This window comes from Pteropus vampyrus, unplaced genomic scaffold, assembly GCF_000151845.1.
Source record: "Pteropus vampyrus isolate Shadow unplaced genomic scaffold, Pvam_2.0 Scaffold337, whole genome shotgun sequence".
NCBI lineage: Eukaryota > Metazoa > Chordata > Mammalia > Chiroptera > Pteropodidae > Pteropus > Pteropus vampyrus.
Window position 1 is genome coordinate 1411388 of NW_011889118.1, and position 20500 is coordinate 1431887.

Sequence of the window (20500 nt, forward strand, 5' to 3'; positions counted from 1 at the left end):
ATAGAAAATTTTATATTTAAAATTACAATGAAAGAAAAAAACATTATTTTACTACCTAGAGATAATCACTGCTAATGCCTTGTTATGTATTCTTTTAGAAATATGTATAAAAATGTCCCAATGTGTGTGGTATATTTGTATATGCTAGTTTTATTAACTAGTTTTAAAAGTTCTTGCTAACTCTTTTGTAACCTGTTTTTATCCAAAGAACAGCATCTTTTTATGATAGTGGCTACACAGGGAGTCCCTGTGAGATTTCATTGGGTAGAATAAAAGTTTTTTAAAAAAATCATTGTGATGTCAATAGCTACATATTTTTCCTTCTGTGTCTTATATAAACAATACTGTAGATTTTTCTGATTCTTTCTGTTGAGAACTCAGAATATATATCCTTGTAGCTAAGTCATCACATACATTTTCTCTCTGAAGATATGTTACTTGAAATGGAATTGGTAGATCAGAGGATTTTGACATTTTAAAAAATATGTTGCCATTTACGCATTGTTTTTACCAAATATTGTAAAATTTCCCTCCAGAAAGTTTGTCTGTGATTGTCCTCACAAACACTGGAAACTGTCATTAACAAACAACTCAGAATAAATCTTTCAAGAATGGCCCTGCACACATATGAAAAAATATTTGAAGTTCCGGAGACCTTTAAAAATACAGCCCATCTCGTAGATCATGTTGAATTAAGTATCGCAGACTCAAATGCCCCCAAAACAATATGGGCCATGGTAGTACCTACAGAGGGCCACAGTGGAACCGATACAGAGAGCTTGTCACTGTGTCAAAGGATCAGTTGCAGCTCACCTCCAGCCAGTTGTTGCCAAATGAGCTAGTTCCCAAATTATCCAGCTTCTCTCTGAAAATGACAAGCTGAGTTTTTATGTGAAAACTCCTAATCTTTAAAATGTCTGAAACATTTTATACCTCTGTTTTAAGAATTTATTATGAACAGTGTTTTATGTTTTCTCTAATACAGTTCAATTCCAAGCATTATCCTTAAGTTGTCGATACATGTTGATGGCAATACTGCACAAAGAAATATATTAGAAGATATTTCATAGGCTTTCACAAACTACTTCACCTCTAGTTATATGGGAAACACTGCGTAAACAGTAACACTTGTTTTGAAATAATATAAAGATTAAGGCATTTGAATAGAAAAAAAGCATATTATTCATTTAACATTCGGTACCCTGTGCTAAGCACATATTTATAGTGCGGTATCAAGAAAATTAATCTGTCTCTGCACTGAAGTTTGGAGCTTTCTTTTTTAATCTTGAGTATTCTAAACCGTATTTGGTATCCATTTCGACATGTATAATCTTCACCACATAGATGCTGTATCAGATTGCCCAAATAGAACCTAAGTTTCTAAAGCTTTATAATTCCATCTCCATCTAGTGATTCTTTTTTTAGGGTTATCTTTAACACCTTTAGTGTTATATACAAGGTAACAGGAATTTTAAAACATTTTACAACTATTTCATCATCTGTAATTGTGATAGACCTAAAATTTAGTTTAATTTTGAAGAGTATATGGTGATTTCAACAAATGGTATTGGGAACAATTGGCCATCCATATGCCAATAAAAAAAAAAAAAAACCACTAAATTTAACACCTTATACAAAAGTAACTCAAAATGGATCACAAATGGAAAACATGAAATTATAAAATTTAAAAGAAAAATATATTTACTGTATGACCCAGAAATACCACTTCTGGGTATTAACTCTAGAGAAATGAAGCTTTTGTCCACACAAAATCTGTATGTGAAAGTTTATAGAAATTGTCTTTATAATAACCAAAAACTGGAAACAGTGCGGATGTCCTCCTGTGGGCGAATGGCCAAACAAACCGTAATGCAGTCATACAATGGAATATTACTGAGTACTGAAAAGGAATGAACATTAATACCAATCAGCAGCTTGGATGACTCGCAAAGGCATTATGCTAAGTGAAAGAAGCCAGAATTCCATTTTTTATGACATTCTTAAGACAAACCTATAGTGATAGAACAGATCACTAGTTTCCAAGAATGGAGGGAGGACATGACTACTGCGTGACACAGCACAAGGGAGATTTTGGGGGTGATAGAGCTATTTTATATCTTGATTATGGTGATGGGTACACAGGTAGAACTCTATACCCCAAAAGAGCTTAAGTTTACTGTATGTTAACTTAAAAAATAAAAAATAACTTTCCTTTATTGTATCTATATGAGAAGATGGATATTAGCCAAAACTATTGTGCTAATCATTTCACAACATATGTAAATCAAATCATCATGTTGTACACTTTAAACTTATACAGTGATGTATTGTCAATTATTTCTTAATAAAACTGATGGGAAAAATATTTTAATGGAAAAGAATATATAATGAAGTAGTATCATTGGCTTTTCCTTAAAAGGGTTATTAAAATAACAATTGTTGCTAACGCCATTGTCTAAAATCAAGTGCTCAACTTGCTAGAAATTTTATTATATAAGGTACTTACATGAGGGTCTAAAGCAAAACATTTTGGGATATTGTTTTATTTTTTAAAATAGCATTTCTGATAACCTCAAATGCTATTTTGTGAGCCAAATAATAGACAGCAAACTTTTTCACATGATATACTTTTCATTTAAGAATCAGATGGGCGACTCAAATATCTCCAGCCCTGGGTTGCAGCCAAGTGCTCAGCTCTCCAATCTGGGAAGCACCGAGACTCTAGAAGAGATGCCGTCCGGGTCACAAGATAAGGTTTGTATGGCTAAAGCCCTAGCTTTGTCCAAGATAACAAAACACAGAGTAACATTTTGTAAGGATTTTAATGCAGTACAAGTTTGATTTGTCATTTATCTGTCATGATACCTACAGACAACAACGTAATGACATCCACTCGTGTTATTTTCCCTGACCTATGTAACTGTCACTATAGTTTAGTCTTTCATCTGAATTTTGTACTAGCCTCCTGTCTGGTTTCTAGCTTTTGCCCTCATTACTCCCTTTCTTATTCTTAACCCAGCAGCCAGAGTAATCCTGGTAAAACGTAAGTTATATCTTGGCATTCCTCTGCTTAAAACTCCAATGGTGTCCCATCTCACTCAAATAAAAGCCAGGGTCTTGACAGTGGCCCACAAGGCCCTACGTGCTCTGGCCCCCTATCCCTGGTCTCATCTTCTACCTCTCTTCCTTGCTCACTTGGCCCCAGTCTCACTGGATCTTTTGCCTTTCCACAAATGTGCCAGACTTGCTCCTGCCTTGAGACATGCCTTTACACTTATTCCCTTGTCCTGAAATACTTTCCTCCCATATATGGCTCACTCCCTTCCTTCAGGTCTCAGGTGTCCTCCATATATGTGAGACCTTCCCTGACCACCCTATTTTAAATAACAATCCTTCACTACCCCTGTCCACTGTGCTTTATTTTTTATCTAAGACCTCGACCCAGATAACATGGTTTTGTGGTTTTCTTACATATTCATTGTCTCTCCTCCTCATGGCTGTGTTCTCAGCATCTAGTATTAAACATATTTGTTGGCTGATTAGTTTTCTTTATAACTGAGAGCTTGGTAAGTGAAATGCAAATAACAAGTAAAACCCATAGCATTTTAATTAAACTTTTAATTTTGAGATAATTATAGATTCTCAAAGAAATAATACAGAAAGCTCCCATGTACCTTAACTTATTTCCTCACTGATAACAGCTTGCAAAATATAGTACAATATCACAACCAAGATATTGATACAGTCTACCCATCTAGTTCACATTTCCTCTGTTTTACTTTTATTCATTTGTGCGTGTGTATAAGTGTATATATGTAGTTCTTTGCAGTTGTATCTCATGTATATAGCTTTGTATCCACTACCACAGTTAAGATACAAAAGACTTCCATCACCACAAGGATCCTATGTGTTGCCCTTTTATTATCACACTGACTTCCCTTCATACCCTTCCTGCCTTCCCCGCTCCTCTTACCCTTAACCCCAAACAGCCACTCATCTGTCCTCAGTTCTATAATGTCATTTCAAGAATGTTATATGAATGGTATTATACAATATAACTTTTTAGGATTGTCTTTCTCAACTCAACATGATTCCTGGAGATTCATTGAATTGTTATGTGTATCTGTAGTTTGTTACTTTTTATTGCTGAGTAATGTTAACACTTTTAACCATTCACCTGTTGATGGACATCTGGAGTTTTAGTTTTGAGCTATTACAAATAAAGCTTCTATGAATATTTATGTGCAGCTTTTTGTACATAAATTTCTCTTTCTCTGGGAAAAATGCCCCAGAATGCAAATGTTGGGTCATTTGGTAATGGCATGTTTTAATTTAATAAGAAACTGCCGTACTGTTTGCCAGAGAGGCTGTACTGTTTTATATTCCATCAGCTATGTTTCCATATTGTTTTGATGTATTTAGATAATTAATTTAAACCAGATTTTGTATACTACATTCCTACACTCCATTTTTACTGTTTGTATTTAGTATTTAGGATCCTGAAGGTCAAATATATTTCAAAAGCTATGCTATGTAAAATCTAATTTTTAAAAAAATACATGTTGAGAGAGGGAAGAAAGGAAGGCTCAGGGTCACTAGATTCCTTCTCTGGTCTAGTTTATCAGCCATGAGTGTTCAGTGGGCCAGTTACTTCCCCTTTCCTTTCTGAATCACGGGGTCGGGATTCTTGCATTGTCCCATTCAGAGTTATTGTAAGACCCAAATGAAGAATTAGACCCCCCAAAATGCCTAAAAAATCATAAAGCACTGTTTATCAAAAGATGAAAGATGAGTGTGGCAAGTCATGGTGCTCAGCCCTTCAAAAAAAAGCACTGGTGATGGATCTGTGGACATACATAACGCAAGTGGTAGACACTCAGAGAATTGTACCCTCTAATGCAAATAGTGGTGATTAACTAAAATTAGTTTAAATCTATATTCAGCACCTACACAGATAGTACATTTGTTTAGTAGCACTGCCATCTGGTGCTCAAGAGCAAATAATGCTGTCAAGCCTTGATAATATCCCATTTGTTTCATAATTCACTTATTCAAATTTCCTTAGGACTCTTTCTCTAGTTGGTTTTGTTTTATTCCTGTGGTTAAGAATATGCATACTTTGTAGTGTGTTCAGTGCACTGACCAAGTAGGAAATCTGACATGGACACAATAGGTCCAGAGAGAAATATGAAAGTCTCTTAACAGCAAGAACTGTGGGATGGAGAAGGAACAATGTAAAACCTGATACAATTAGAATTTTGTTGTGCACAATATATGCTGCTGCTCACTGAATTCCATTTCGAAGGGAAATGGTCAGACTAACACTCGATTTAAATCAAGTGAGGCAGCACAAAACTCAGAATCCAAACTTTAAGCATATTCAGATATGAGGGAAGAATAAAATTTCACCTCCTCTATGGACGATGAAAGATGAATCCATGGGTAAATTAGCCCAATTACTAGAGGAGTGTAACCAGTTTTTCTTGCCATAGGGTCCTCTCAGGTGCAAAGACTGTAAAGCTTTAGGGAGCTTGTGTAGAAACCTATGCTCTACTTAGCTTCTTGTGACTATTTTAGCTGGTTACATATTTTCAGATATTAGTACATTTTGACCTATAACCACCTGTTAGTTATTCAAGCCTTAGCTGCACCTCTATTTTCCAGAGGTCAATATCACCATTTAGTTCATTAGGTAACCTGTAATCGGCCTAATTGACATCTCAATATGGCAGCCTTATGGTGAGAACTAGATTAGAGTCTGGTTCTGTTGTCATATTTGGGCATCATCTATAAAATGGCAATAATAGTGGTACTACCCACATCAATTAATAGAGTAATGCATGTAAAGTCCTCCCATTTAATGAGCGTTGTGTCTACGAATAACTCTATTGCTATCACAACTTCATTTATTCCTTCTTATGGGAGATGCATCTGAAACCCTAATGCTTTACCACACACCCTATTCCAGAGAAAGTGTAAGAATCTGCTTCTGGCCTGGCAGAAGTATAAGGAGGCAGCATTGGGAAATCTGGAAACTTTCCACCTCTTTTGCAGTCCAGGTTCAGGGTTCTACCATACGGTTTCATCTTTTAATATGAAGTCGACTTTAAACCATTAGAAATATCTATTTTTAAGTATAAGTATAAAAATGTCCCACATGTAAATGCGGGTAATTTTAATTGTTCAAAAGTTGATTGATGGTCCCGCCAAACAGGTAAAAATTGCTACCTGGATCACGCCATTTTTGAAGCCTAAGGTGTATTTCATGGTGAGGCTTCTCTGTGTCTTTTGTTTGATTGCTCCTTTTCTTATAACATAAAAATAGTATTCTTACCTGGAAAAGACTCTTAAGTTTCTGCAAAATGGCCCCATTATGTTCTGTTTTTTAAAGCAGTTATATCTAAATGTTGGTTTCTGTATATACATACATATACACATGTATAAAACAGAATGTGGTGGTTAAAATCTACATAATTTGCATTAATGAATAAAAATTTGTGTCATTTTCCAATACTTTTTTGCCAAGCAATCTTGATCATTTTGTTCTAAACATACTGTGTATAAAAAGGAATTAATCCAATGCAAAATGGGCAAAGGACTTAAATAGACATTTCTCCAAATCAGATACACGAATGGCCATTCAATATGGAGAAATTAAACCCTCTTGCATTAGTGGTAGTAATGTAAAATGGTGCAGCAACCATGGAAAACAGTTTGACAGTTTCTAAAAAAGTTAAACGTAAGCAATTCTGTTCCTGGACATATACCCAAAAGAATTGAAAGCAAGGACTAAAACAGATACTTTTACACTAACGTTCATAGCAGCATTCACAATAGCCAAAAGGTAGAAACAACCCAAATATCAGAAGATATGGATAAACAAGATGTGATGTATGCATACAGTGGGAAGTTATTCAGCCTTTAAAAGAAATGAAATTCTGATACATGCTACAACATAACATGGATGAACCTTAAAAACATGCTAAGTAAAATAAGCCAATCACAAAAGGACAAATGTTGTATGCTTCAATATATATAAGTTACCTAGAATAGGCAAATTCATAGAAACAGAAAGTAGAATTGAGATTCTCAAGGGCTGTGGGTTGGACGGTGCAGGGAGAAGAAAAGATGGGGAGTTGTTTAATGGGTACAGAGTTTCTGTTTTGGTTGACAAAAAAGTTTTAGAAATAGATGGTAGTTACAGAACATTATGAATGTACTGAATACCACTGAATCTTACACTTAAATATGGTTAAAATGGTAACTTTTGTTAAGTACATTTACCATTATATTTAGAAACCAGGCTGAGGGGATTATCTCTCTGCTCATCAATAGACATTTGATGCCAAGGATCCGAAAGTGAATAGATCACAGTGTTCAGCTCAGGAAATGCATTCTACTACAGTTTATGCGGCCTGGACAGAGAGAGAGAGAAGTCTCTTTCAAATGAGAATTCATTGTCTATTTTGAATTATATTGAATGAATCTGAAACGTTACCAGTGAGTTTTAGACAAACAGCTATGTCTGTAATGACTCCTTTCATCAGAGAGTAGCAGGTTTGTTTTTAATAGCCCATCAAATGGTATTATTTTGCATTATGGGGATATGATATTTCATAGGATTTGATGAATTTTTAATATCCCAACATACTATTTGATGTTCCTTAAAACATATCCAAACACAGATTTATCATGATTGCTATCAAAACTATATGATGTTTATATGATGATAGCCAATTCCATTTATTGAATGCTTGTTCGGCATCAGACATTATATTGAGAATTTAATTTTCACAACAGCTCTATAAGGTAATTACCACAGTTGCCTCCATTTTTCAGGAGAGAGAACTAAATAGGTTATGTATTTTCTCAGTTAACAGCTGGGAATTGAACCTAAGTATCTTTGATTCCAGACCCTAAGCTCTAGTTTTTTTCAGAAGTAAAAATATTTTTCAGAGGAAATTAAACCATATAAAATCTTTGCATTTCTTTACATCCACAGTTTATAATTAGAAATTACTGCTGCCTTATATTTGAAGTGAGATTCTGAATCTGGAAGATTCCTTAAAGTACCAGAAAGCGTTGTCACAGAATAGTCTTAATACGGCATTATTAGTGGGGGACCTAAATTTGCCATTTGAGAATTCCTTAACTTAAACCTCTTGTCACATTTATTTACCAACATATTATTTTAGGTTTCAAATATTAATAGAATTCTCTTCATCGAATATTTTTAAAGATAAAATGCATTGATATGAAATTACAATTTTTTTTCAACTGGAGGAGGCTTTTGCCTCTTATTCAACAACAGTTGCCTGTGTCCTCCTCAGACTTGCTCTGCCACCTCTCACCAAACAGATATGCTGTCCTCACCAGAGAAAAAATAAACATTAGCCCTCCTATAACTTTCTGCCCCTCACATGTAAACTGCCCTGCATCCTCTATCCTCGGTGCTAGCCTCTTTTTCCTGTTGTGGCTCCTTGACAAAAGGGGATCCCTATCCTCCTCCCCTTAAGAACCTGCTGCCAGTAAGGCCCTTCCTTTCTTCATACCCGCTCATCACAGCACAATGTCCCTGGCACTTGGCAAACTCAATAATTATTTGTCAAATGATTGAAACAAACATTTGCCTGTGGAAAACTGAGCTCATTTTCCTATAAAAATGTGATTGTAACATAGTACTATCACGATTATACTTCAGATACAATATACTGAAAGGCCTTTGTAGACTTTCTGAGGCCCTGAAAATCATGTTTTAATGAATTGTTTTTTTCCATATAAACATACCTGAACATTAACTAGTTCACCCACTTTAGGAATAAACGCATAAACTGAGGCTGCCTGTGAACATAAGCTCTGTCAAAATAGAGCTTTTTTTGTTACTCCCCACTGTGTCCCTTAGGCCCAAGTCAGAGCAGGACCTGGCGCCCTGTAGGTACTCAGTAAATAGAGAGGTTGAACAAATAGGCAATACTGCATGGAGGTGCAGGAAAGCTCATGGGTGGAAAGCACAAATAATTCGCCTTTAAATCATTGCAGTGATATTAGTAAGCCGGATCAGTAAGATATATGTAAATTTAACATTTGCAGGCTTAAATGTTTTGCCTTTTCTTAGGGGTTCTGTGATTTGGGAGTAGAAAGGAGGAATGGCCTGCTGTTTTTTAAAAAAATGGTTCCATTTATTTTCTGATATTTGAGACCCAGTCGTTGAGGTGCCATGCCTAGCTTTTTATCAAGAACAGTGAAAATAAAGGTAGGATTACTTGATCAGCTTTTGGTCCCTTTGTTCTCCCGAGTGTTATTTCCCTACATGTGTTACTGACATGGGGCATTAGGCACAATTAACTTCGTAATAATGTAATTGCCCCTTCACCTGATACTCATTTGCTCAGAAAAAAGTGAATTCTAACACTATCACCTGGAGTCCCCAGACTTTGAATTTTATTAATAATGCAGATTTCTGTCCACCAATTTGGGGAAACTTAGATGCACCTTGGCCTTATTCCCTAGTATATCTCTATTTGTTCCATTTTCTTATTTTCAGATTCCATCCATTTTTGCTTCTGCACACTTTTTGATTGATGGAAGAGAAATTTAGTTACATTGGTTTGCAAGAGATTTCTTTCATTGGGTGATTTGATTTGTTTTTCAGTCTGTTCCATCTGGACACAAACATCTGACAGTGGAAGAATTATTTGGAACCTCTTTGCCAAAGGAACAGCCAACCGTTGTGGGTCTGGATTCAGAAGAAATAGAGAAGCTGCCAGGAGATGCCTCCCAGAAGGAGCCCAGCTCATTCCTACCATTTTCTTTTGAGCAGTCAGTAGGGGCCCCTCAGTCAGAAAACCTGGGTATCCATCCTGTTTCCCACCACTCAGTTCAACCTGAAGTCACTACCCCGGTGCTAATCACTCCTGCCTCCATCACACAGTCCAGTGAAAAGCAGGCCCCAAGCTATGCGATCCCGTTGCGCCCTGGGCTCAGTCCCACTCTGCCAGCAGAAGCTCCTACTGCACAGGTTCCCCCCAGCTTACCCAGAAACACCACCATGATGCAGGCAGTGAAGACCACACCTAGACAGAGGTCTCCACTCCTGAGTCAGCCAGTCCCTGAGCTTAGCCATGCCAGTCTGACTGCCAGCCAGAGCCCCTTCAGGGGCCCACTGACAAACACCACTGGTACATCCCTCCCAAGTGTTGATCTTCTCCAGAAACTCAGGTTGACCCCACAGCATGACCAAATACAGACACAGTCACTTGGGAAAGGTGCAATGGCACCCAACTTTTCTCCAGCAGCCGGACAGCTGGCCACGCCTGAGAGCTTCATAGAGCCTCCCCCTAAGACAGCAGCAAGAGCCTCCACCGCCTTGAGCAACATGGTGCTTGCTCCCCTTCAGGTACTGGCAGGAGGGTAGGTGGCTATAATTGAGTGGGATGAAACTGCAAAGACTGATTTTGACTGACGTGAGAGAGGCATTTTAAAGAGAGAACTGTTGAGTATGTCGGGCTAGAAGAAAGGGGAGGTCAGAAGTCTCATGAACAATCAAAAAATTGGCAAACGGTGTAACTCAATTCAATTCCACTTCCCAAAATTATTCCAACTGATTAAAGCTAAGAAGCAGTATTTCTATTTTCTTATGAGAGTATTTTAGAGGTATTTTTCGGTTGTTTTTGACTGATAGTTCCAGAAGTCCTCATTTGACTTAGGTCCACTCAGGTCCAAACTATCCCAACCTTTGTTCCATTCCCAACTCCCTCTGTACTGATGGAGTGCCTACCTTGTGCCAGGCACACTAGGGTACTATAAGAGCATCCCAGTATTGGAGGTATGAGGGCAAATAAAGCTTCCTAGCGAAACTGATGTTTAGCTGAGATCTGAAGACTCAGTAGATGTTAGCCAGACCTTCCCTAGAGTTGGGAAAAGCGTTTGGGGCAAGGAGAATAGCATATGCAGAGGCCTGGAGATAAGGAGGCAGTTGCTGAACTTACAGTGTGATTGGCTCTACTGTGGAAAGAGACTTGGAGGAGCTGGTATTGGTTGATGAGTAAGACTATATGTTACAGAGTTAAGAGATTTGTCCTGAGAGCCCTAGGGAATATTTCAAGGACTTTGAGCAAAACATGGCTTTCTGGGAAAGAAGACAGAAGTAGGATGACACGTCAGGAAGGAGGCTTTGGGAGTCACCCAGGCTGCCTGAATTTGGGGGTGTGGGCAAGTGCATATGTTAAAAAGTATGATTAGTGAGACTTGATGGTAGATTGAGTATGGGGGGTGAAGAAATTTATCCCTCAATAATGTACATGGTTGGTGAGTTGCAAGATCACAGAACTGAAAGAGGGTAGAACTTTCAACTCAAACATGTATTAGTTGCTTTTCAGGATTTTAGTCTCATGCCATTTACTAATTGTGACCCCCAATCTTAACAAATAATATTGTAAAAAAAGAGCCTATTATGATAATTGTATATTATCCCTTAGTTAACAGGATACTTTATTTCATTCCTTTGAAATCTTGCACAGAAAGCAGAAATTTAGTATCTTGGTTACGTCGTTAAATTGTCATTTCCAGCTGTTTCTGTTGAGGTTCTCTTCAGTACAAGGAGGAGAGAATGTATTCTATTTAATAGTTTGGTATATGCCCCTAAAATGTGCCTGCTGCCACTGTTCCTGTTGCTCTGCAACCATCAATTTTGAATTCTGCCTCCTCCAGATTTTGACCTCTGGGACAGCACCCTGCTCTCCAGCATGCCTCCTTTCAAGGGACACCTACATCTGTATACAGTTTCATTTACTTGGCAGTATCGAATTGAGGACCTGGGGCTTCATTGAAGTCTAATGTTTTTGCTCTACAACAAAAAGTTCTTTCTCTTCCCAGTGAGTGAGGACATATAAGTGTCACTGTGGATGAAGACTGTTTAGTGCCACCTGTCCAAAGTTTAAATCACCTTTTCAAGAAGTATGCTGTCAAGATCTTGCATCTCTGCAGACTCAACAGCAAAAATATGCTTGGGCTGTCCCCAGCTCTTCTAAGAGACACGGGTTTCGGCTTTTCCCTTAGAGATTCCTTAAAGGCTTTGCACACATCTCTTTTCTCAAGGGAACTAAACAGGGTCCGGATCTATCCCAAATCTCTCATCCTGCAGTCAGTCATCATTTGCATTGTCACAAGTTCCTGTCAGCCTCTTCCCTCAAGAATCTAGGAACTAGATTAATAGTTAATGTCTGAACTATTCCCTATTGCTAACCTAGTTTTTTTCCCCAGTAACTGCAAAATCTTAATTGAAACTTGGAACATCTGTTCATCTTTTCTTTTTAAACATTGCAGTCTATGCAGCAAAACCAGGATCCTGAAGTCTTTTCCCAGCCTAAGGTGTTATCTAGTGCCATCACGGTAAGGATGCCCATTTTCTGAAGAACACATTATGTTTAAGTTCCACTGAGTGTGAAGTAAAACATTGTTACTTGAGCGAAAAGTTTTAGCTTTCAAGCCCAAACCCACTATAGATTCCCCCTCCCCGGGCAGGCTACCCCTGCTCCCCCAGACAAAGAGTTCATTGCCATGACCTCTGTAGACCTTGAGTCATCTCTCTGTGTGAATGTCTTCCCTGACTGTGTGTATACAAAGGCAGGGTCAGCCTCAGGGTGGGCACTCACTTAAGTGTTTGTAAATGGGCAACTGCTGAGAGCACATCAGCCTCATTCTCTGAGTAGGAAACACCCTTTGCTCTGAAAGAGCTGTGTTGTCCCAGTTAACAGAGGGAAGCATCAGTACCCTTAGTGTCCCCATCCTCCATCACCTACCAACCTTGAAATGCACACCTCATTGTTTCCATTCTTAACATTTTACACTTCCATTTGTCTTGAGCCTTTATACCTCTCTTCAAGTCTCAGAATTTAAAGCCAGCTTCTGACTGATCTTGTTAACCAGTGTTTTCTGTAGCTTGTCCTGCTACCTGGTGATCTTAGCAGAAGTTCTTATCCTGGTATTGTAAATGAGGGTGACAAGGAGAAAGAGAGGTACAGATCTCTGTTGGTTGTATCATATGTGAGAATTATTAAAAATACTGATTATTACTGGTTTAGTGTGTTCTGATAGTTGGCCATTGTTAGCCTAAAAGCACATCTAAATAGGGGAAGGAGGTAGATGTTAGTTTTATTTTTAAGAAATTGTATCTTTTTAATACCTAAAATGGTTTAGTTAATATATTGAACAATACAAAAGAAACTAATTCTTCATATCATTGGATTTTTTTATTCTTTCTATTGAAATAAAATTTACATGTAATAAAATGCAGATTTTTGTGTTTTCCACACATGTATGTATATCCCTTGAGTAACCACCCAATCAAGATACGTAACATTTCAATCACCCCAGAAAGTTCCCTTATGCCTCTTTCAGTTATTTCCCTGCCACCCATATAAAAACTTTACATTTTAAATTTCTCATAGAATTGTTATTATTGTGCATACCATGCTGTTATTTATCATATTCCCCTTCTGTGAAGATCAGACTTGGCTTCCCATACAACTCTAGGGCATTCTTATCATATAAACGGGCTCTTCATTCTTTAGCTAACAAGCTTCCTAACCAGATGTAAAATGTTCAAATGCTTCTACTGAATGTTTATCTGAACCCCAAATAGTTAGCGTTAGACTCTGCTCAAGTCTCCTACTGCTTATCACATCATCAGGTGTTTCTTACCTTGGGCCTGGCTGCTAGCTTCTGCACTTTGGTACAAAATGACCATTCTTCCCCTGCAGGTTGCAGGCCCCCCACTGGCTACTGCAACAACCACGGCTGTGTCTTCAGTCCTGCTGTCCCCGAGTGTTTTCCAGCAGACAGTTACAAGGTCCACAGACCTTGAAAGGAAAGCAGGCTCCCCTTCTCCTCTAACTGTTGGAACCTCAGAAAATCAGCGAAAGCCTTCCATTATTCTCAGCAAGTCTCAGCTCCAAGATACATTAATACATCTAATAAAGGTACGTAGGATACAAATTAGTTTTTGAAGTTTCATTCTTTCATTTTAAAAAAATTTTATAAGTTCTTAGAAATTAGTTCATAAAGTAAATTCAAGACTAGCTGGGAGTAATGTTTCTTACTGAGCGTATACTCCTGGTGGAAAACTATCTGAGTGAATTTCAAAATGTTAATCATCATGGTTTCTGGGTGATCAAATTCTTTGGGTAATTAGTTATACAAATCATTCATCCAGCTTTTTTCCTAAGCTGTTATCAAGGACATAACTGGGACATTACCGTCTCTTCCAGAATGATTCCAGCTTCCTCAGTACGCTTCATGAAGTCTACTTGCAGGTTCTGACCAAGAACAAAGACAACCACAACCTATGACTGGAACAGAAATCAGTCCGAACACAGAATGTCAGCCTCAGAACAGATAGGCCTCATCATGGAAAATTCTAAACAGAACATTCAGTTTTGAGAATCCTGAAATTGAGCCTATGAGAAAGAGACTCGTTCCTTAAGAATGTTTTCCAAGTGACGTTCTCAGTGATAATGGAGGTTTCACTGTGAAGCATCACCAGCAGACCTTTGTTTTGACAAAAAAAAAAAAAAAACAAAAAAACCATTATGTTAAGTTGTGTGGGTGTTTTCATCAGCTGTAAGCAAGTATGTGAAATAAGGAATCTTGATTTTTAGCTGCTTTCACTTTCAAGGTCTTAAGGAGAAAGTGTCACCAGCCTTGCAGCAGTCAGAGTTCAGCCCAGCTTGTACCCTTTCCCCTCCTCTCCCCTGTAAACTTGAGCATTAGGCTGATAGTCAAGTTCTGAACAGAAGTCAGCCCTGTGCAAAGTAGCTTCAAGTTTTAAGGGTTAGAGTTCAAGTTGGCACATTAGGACTGAATTATTCAAGTGGAGTATATTTTATATGAATGCCCCATTTGGGCCTTTAAAGTTCTGAAAATTTCTTAATTGTGTTTTAAGTGTTCCCAGTGCTGCCGTGCAGCAGGCTCCCAGCGCAGTGATCATTTGAATAGGGCCCTGTCGGGCCCTGTGATAGTGTGGGAGCAGGCCCGTCACACCTTTGAAGCAAAGGCTGGGACTAGTGAAGCTCCAATTCTGTCAAATCTTTAAGTTAAACTCTCCAGTGGTTTTGAAATGTTACATTTGTGTGTGAAGCATAGCCTTATTTTCCTTTTCTGTCTGAACACAGAAGTCATTGTTGATTGTTTTTCTTAACTCTTTGACAAAAGGACCAGTGGACCAATCCAACAAAGCCATTCTGGTTCCACTCCCGAGTCTACTGAGAATAGTTTTAAAGCTATGCAGAAAAGGGAGCCGTTATTCACACTGCCCTTACTTTATTGTAGAATATGGGGTTAAAAACAAAGTGAAATTCAGAACTTTACCAATGTATTCCTCGGCTGTGAGTACTTTTGCAGCCCAAAGTATGAAAATATGTAAAGATGCTTTGTTATGCTGCTATTAACCTGCCATGATTTATATTTATTCTTTTACGGCATGTAATGGTGATTAGTAATATTTTAATGTAGATTCTGATTTATTTCAACAATAGTAATTTTAAGATATTCTTTGAATGAAAGTGTCTTCGTTTCTATGATACAGGTCATTTTGTAATATTTAACCAATTAAGATGCACTGCTTACTTTTCTGAGCACTATTTAATGAATGGGTAAAAACCCAAATGGCTCAACCAGCTAGCATAAGGATTAGCTGTGAATAATGCTGACAGATGTGATGGTTCTTCAGGAACAATCATTTAAGCTTTAATGGTAACTCAATCATAAGTCCATAGATTTTTTTTTTCCTAGCTGAGATTTTAGAAAATTACTTGTGAATTACATACTTATTTTACTTTGTTCTTAGCTTTTTAGCATAAACAATGCTTGATTGGCTTTTGTTGATCTAAACATGCTTCCTGGGCAACTTTTCTGCTTCTCAATTTAGTGTCTTATTGCTATCTACCTAGTTATTCGTGAATTGTGCAGAAGTCAGGGAAGCTTATAAGTTCTCATATTCAGTTAGGAATAGTTTGTTTTCAAAGGTAGTGTGTAAATTCAGCAACCAAAAATGAATTGCTCGTGCATCACCAGGAAAGAGAAAGTTACAGTAAGACATGGAGTATTACTGACACCAGGAGATGGTGTCCAGGTGCCTCGTGACGGTTCTCAGAAAACAGTCACACTGGTAGGTTTGGTAACACCCCAAGTATGGTCTCAGTGGGCTTTGTTAAACAGAAGAATCAAGGAATTCTTGTTATAAATAGACATTTGAATCGAAATGATGATTTGAGTACGTATAATATTATGGGACAGTTAGAATATCCTAAAGAGGGTTTGTAATCAACTCTTAATTTTCACCCTTTAATCCAAAGGAATGAATATGGGTTTCCTTAATGTAAAAGTAAACTTTTAAGTGCCCAAGTTATGGAGACTTGAAAAGGGTAAGCCTGTTTCAACTCCCAATTTTATATATTCAAAGCATTTATTTAAAATTCAGAAGCCAGAAGTTCATCATCATGATTACCAGGAAGTTCAGGCCAGAATGAGTCCCTAGAAATGTCAGGCCAAGCCTAGATAGTTACAGTGGATGACCCTGGCCCAAAAGTCACAGTTCAGTTGCCTTATTCCTCATTCAGGCTCACTATCCAGAACCTCATGCTAGCTTAGGTTGCATGTTTACATTGCTGCAGTGTCTTTACTAGAACCTTAGTTTTAAACCGTAATTGAATCAAAATGGACACCAAAACAGAGATGCTTCTTGCTAGGTTTTGCAGAATAGGTGACCTACATTTAGGCCACTCTGTCTATCTGTGCACCCAGCCCCAACCCCAGGGGGTAGCACTGCTCTTCTTCTGTTGTGGTTAATGTGATGTCTTTGAATGGATTCCTACACCCCGCAGACAGACTTGTTCCTTTAAGTCAGAATTTTTCCTCACTGTGCATCTCTCCTGAGATTGGTAAAGTGTGACTTTGAATCCTAAGATTTCGAATGACTGTCGGTGTCAGGAGAGGCATTTCATGCTGTCTGCATGTAAATGTCCACAGCTTACCTTCAAAGGTGTATGGCGTACCTTTTGGGTCATCATCACAGAGAGCCCAAGTTGACCTGGGTCCTTCTCTGCCAGGAGATGCACAGGCTTAGTTTAGGATATGTCTGACCCAATTTTGCATGTCAAGCATTTGTTCTTTTTAATGCCTTTTCTTTTTCTTTTTCTTTTTTTTTTTTGGTAAAAATGCTAAACCCCATTAAATCCTCTTCTAGGTAAATATTTTTAAACCATGCAGCTTTATTACTCTCTTCCCCAAATATAGTTTGAAATTTTCTCATTTCGGTGGTAGAGGCCATAATGCCATTGTATTACTAATAATGCAACATGAAATTGAAGGTGCCTAACTGCTTTAAAAAAAAAAATTAGCCATCATACTGTAACTCTGGGCAAAATGTAAAAACAGAGGAATGAGAGGTGGCACAAGTGGGCCCAGTCCCTGTGAATGAAGACAAGGAATCACAGGGACGTGTGTCCTGCATTTGCTGCTGAGCACGTGTTTCTTACCTATCTGATTTTCTTTGGTTGTATTCAGAGTACCTTCTGGAACCAATAGTGCCCTGTGTTTTCAGGTGTCTAAAATGTTAAGATCTGCACCGAGGAAAGCAGCTTACTCTGGGCTTTTTAAAAACTGCTTAAGACCATTTCCCTGAGTGGACTGGGCCCTCGAGGAGCCTGTATTTTTAGCAAATTCAGCAGGAGAGACGTGTGCAATGTTTCACTTGGTTTTGTATTTGATTTGATATCTTCGTTTGAAATGCTGAGATGCAATATGGTTCACTTTGGGGAAAATGCAAAATTGTGTTTCTCTTTTATCTGTGTGATTCCTTAACGTGTTTTTGAAATATGTGTTCTAAACGGTTTTTTTATTCTGTATTACTGCTTTGGACATGTGGCTCTCATGACTTCAGTGTACCAGATCCTCAGCTCCCTGAAGTGTGGGGACGAGGAGCTCTGGAACTACAGCAAGATTTTTGTTCCATGAGCGCAGTACTGCATCATCAACATTTTTAATGGTATGAATTTTATACCATCTGCGTATGTTTGCAAATATTAAGTTATTACATGTTTTCAAATGAGCATTTTTCATCCTAAATTTTATATGTTTGCAAATATATTTTTTTAATAAAAGTTCAAAACCAAGTTTTAGCACCTACTAAATTTTAATTGTGTTTTTATTTAATTTGTAGAAATAGGAACTTTTGAATGAGTTGCTCCTCTTGGCCAGAGCCTCACAGTGGTGAGATGGGGTGGGTTGAGAGAACAAAACCAACAAAGAAAACTCTTTTCCGTTTTCAACCTGTCCCGGCCAGCTGGATCACAAGCCACACGGATTCTTAGGTCTGAAGACTTGTATGAGTAGACATCTAAAGAACTTCATTTTCTCCTCTGAAGTTTCCCCAGATGGAGGATATATTTCTAATTATGGCCAAAAATACCATTTATAGAGGACTTTACAGTCTGGGTCATTTCCCAAATTGACTCAATTCAATGTGTATTGAACTATCATTATGTGCCAGATGTCTAGGCTGATAAGAGAGGAAAGAAAAAGGGAATGAGGCAAGTAAAATGTGTTATGGGAAACAGAAGTGTTTAAGAAAAAAATGGGTTAATCATATATCTTCCTAATAATTGTTAACATTTAGTATGTTTCCGACCAAAGTGTTTGCTCATTTAACACTTAAGGATTGCAATTCCATTGTTTTCTTAATCGTCACAATAACCCATTTTAAGGAGAAGGAAGTTGAACTGAGTGAGTGAGGTATGTGCCAAAGATGCTTATTAAGCCATTAACGGTCCAAGGACCCAAAGCCAGCAGATCAGAAAGCTGGTTTAGAATTCCTTTATTGACCGTTTGCCTCCATGATAAATTATCCTAGGTTGCTTTTTATGGTTTCTTAGGTCACTTGTTACCGCTATTTATTAAAAGCTAGAGTGGTCTGCTCACCTACTGCTTTTCATCTGTCATGACGTAGGAAACCAAGTAACTAGGTTCATTGGAATTTTGTGAAAAGCTAAAGTCTGGGTACTGAATAAACTATAGAGGATGGGGGTTTAGGTTTCTAGGTTGTTTTTAATGACATTTTCACTCACTGTTATGGATCCTGGTTCTTCATAGATTGGACGTTGCTAAAAACCTGATCTTTAAGGAGAATGTGAATGAGATTATTGAGGCTTCTGGGAAGCAGTGTTTGTCTCAGAGAACTATCAGGAATCTGCCAGTCTCTCCTACTAGATGTGAAGCTAGAAAATGGACTTCCAGGTGGTCAGTCTGAGGGAAGACCACCTTTAGATGAAGCCAGGTCGTTGGAAGGCAGAAAGGAAGAACAGAAAGAAATGGTCACTCAAACTCTGAATTTCTGTCTACAGTTTCATCCTTTAGACAGTGCAGTTGAGTTCTCCGCAATGTGAAAGGCCTGACGGGTTTCTAAAGGTCTGAGATCAAGATTCTAAACCTCAGAATTTGCTCAATGGAGTTAAGCAAGAAGACAGCTGCCACACTCAGACAGAACCCATGGGGAACCTGTGCCATCCAAACCCTGGCAGGAGCATAGGGCTCTAAGCCCCAAGTGAGCCTTACCCCTGTCTCTTCAGGTTTACAAGGTAACTTAGCTAAAAGCAAAGATGACGACTAAGAGATTTTTTTGTAACCAGCAGAAGTAGAATGGCTCGAAAGGAGGCAATACAAAGTCAATGTGACAGTCGCATCATGTTCGACAAACATTTCTTGCAGGTGAGTATGAATAAATTTGAAGTGTAATTCTACAAGGAATCATAACTTGCATTTGTCATGTGCTGCATGCTTCGTATGCATTCTTGTTTAACCCTCTCCATACCTTTGAGGAGTGAAAGGAAAGGGCCACACATGACCCCAACTTTCGGCCATCCTGGGAAGGGGCAGAGGCACTGGCTGTGGTTAGACTGATGTCAGTCCATCAGTCTAAAAATGGCCCCAGAATATGGAGTCAGGAAGGTAGCCACAGTCCACAGAAACTACTGTTTTCTTACCAGGTCCCTGTCGCTCTGGAAAGGTGGGTCTGATGCTGCCTGAGCCCTACCTGGCAAAGCTCTAGGAGGCACCCTAAGCAAACTACCCCCCATTTTCTATGGAGTCCCTCAACAGTACCCTGGCTTCTGAAACAGGTGCAAAACCTGAACCCCCTACACAATTTGCTACCCAAGCTCATTTTGTTGTTTCTATCTCTGATGTGTCGCTTCCCCCTCCCAGGCCTCTCCCAGGAAGGGATCTTTCCCCTGAATAGAGCCAGCTAACATCCTCTCCCCATTCTGCTGGCCCTGAGAGGTTCTCTGACTTCTGTTAGACCACGACACTCACCAGAGGACTCAAATAGGAAAGAGGACTCTAGCAAAGTTGTGTGGGCAGTAGTCCCCATTTGCCAAGTATGGTCTGTACCAGGGGCCTCCACTCCTTTTTAACAAACATTTTGTAATTTTACCTTTACTGTCCTTAC

At 38.4% G+C, this 20500-nt stretch overlaps 1 protein-coding gene across 1 annotated transcript in view; it reads left to right on the top strand.

Annotated features, from left to right (window-relative positions):
- DCP1A (decapping mRNA 1A) overlaps window positions 1-18183 on the top strand; it is a 53450-nt gene extending 35267 nt beyond the window's left edge. The window contains exons 6-10 of the mRNA XM_011378388.2: window positions 2641-2754; window positions 9653-10396; window positions 12325-12390; window positions 13761-13979; window positions 14268-18183. Coding sequence (XP_011376690.1) covers window positions 2641-2754; window positions 9653-10396; window positions 12325-12390; window positions 13761-13979; window positions 14268-14348 — 1224 coding nt within the window. The 3' untranslated portion in view covers window positions 14349-18183. The remainder of the gene's footprint in view (window positions 1-2640; window positions 2755-9652; window positions 10397-12324; window positions 12391-13760; window positions 13980-14267) is intronic.
- Window positions 18184-20500: the final 2317 nt, after the last annotated feature.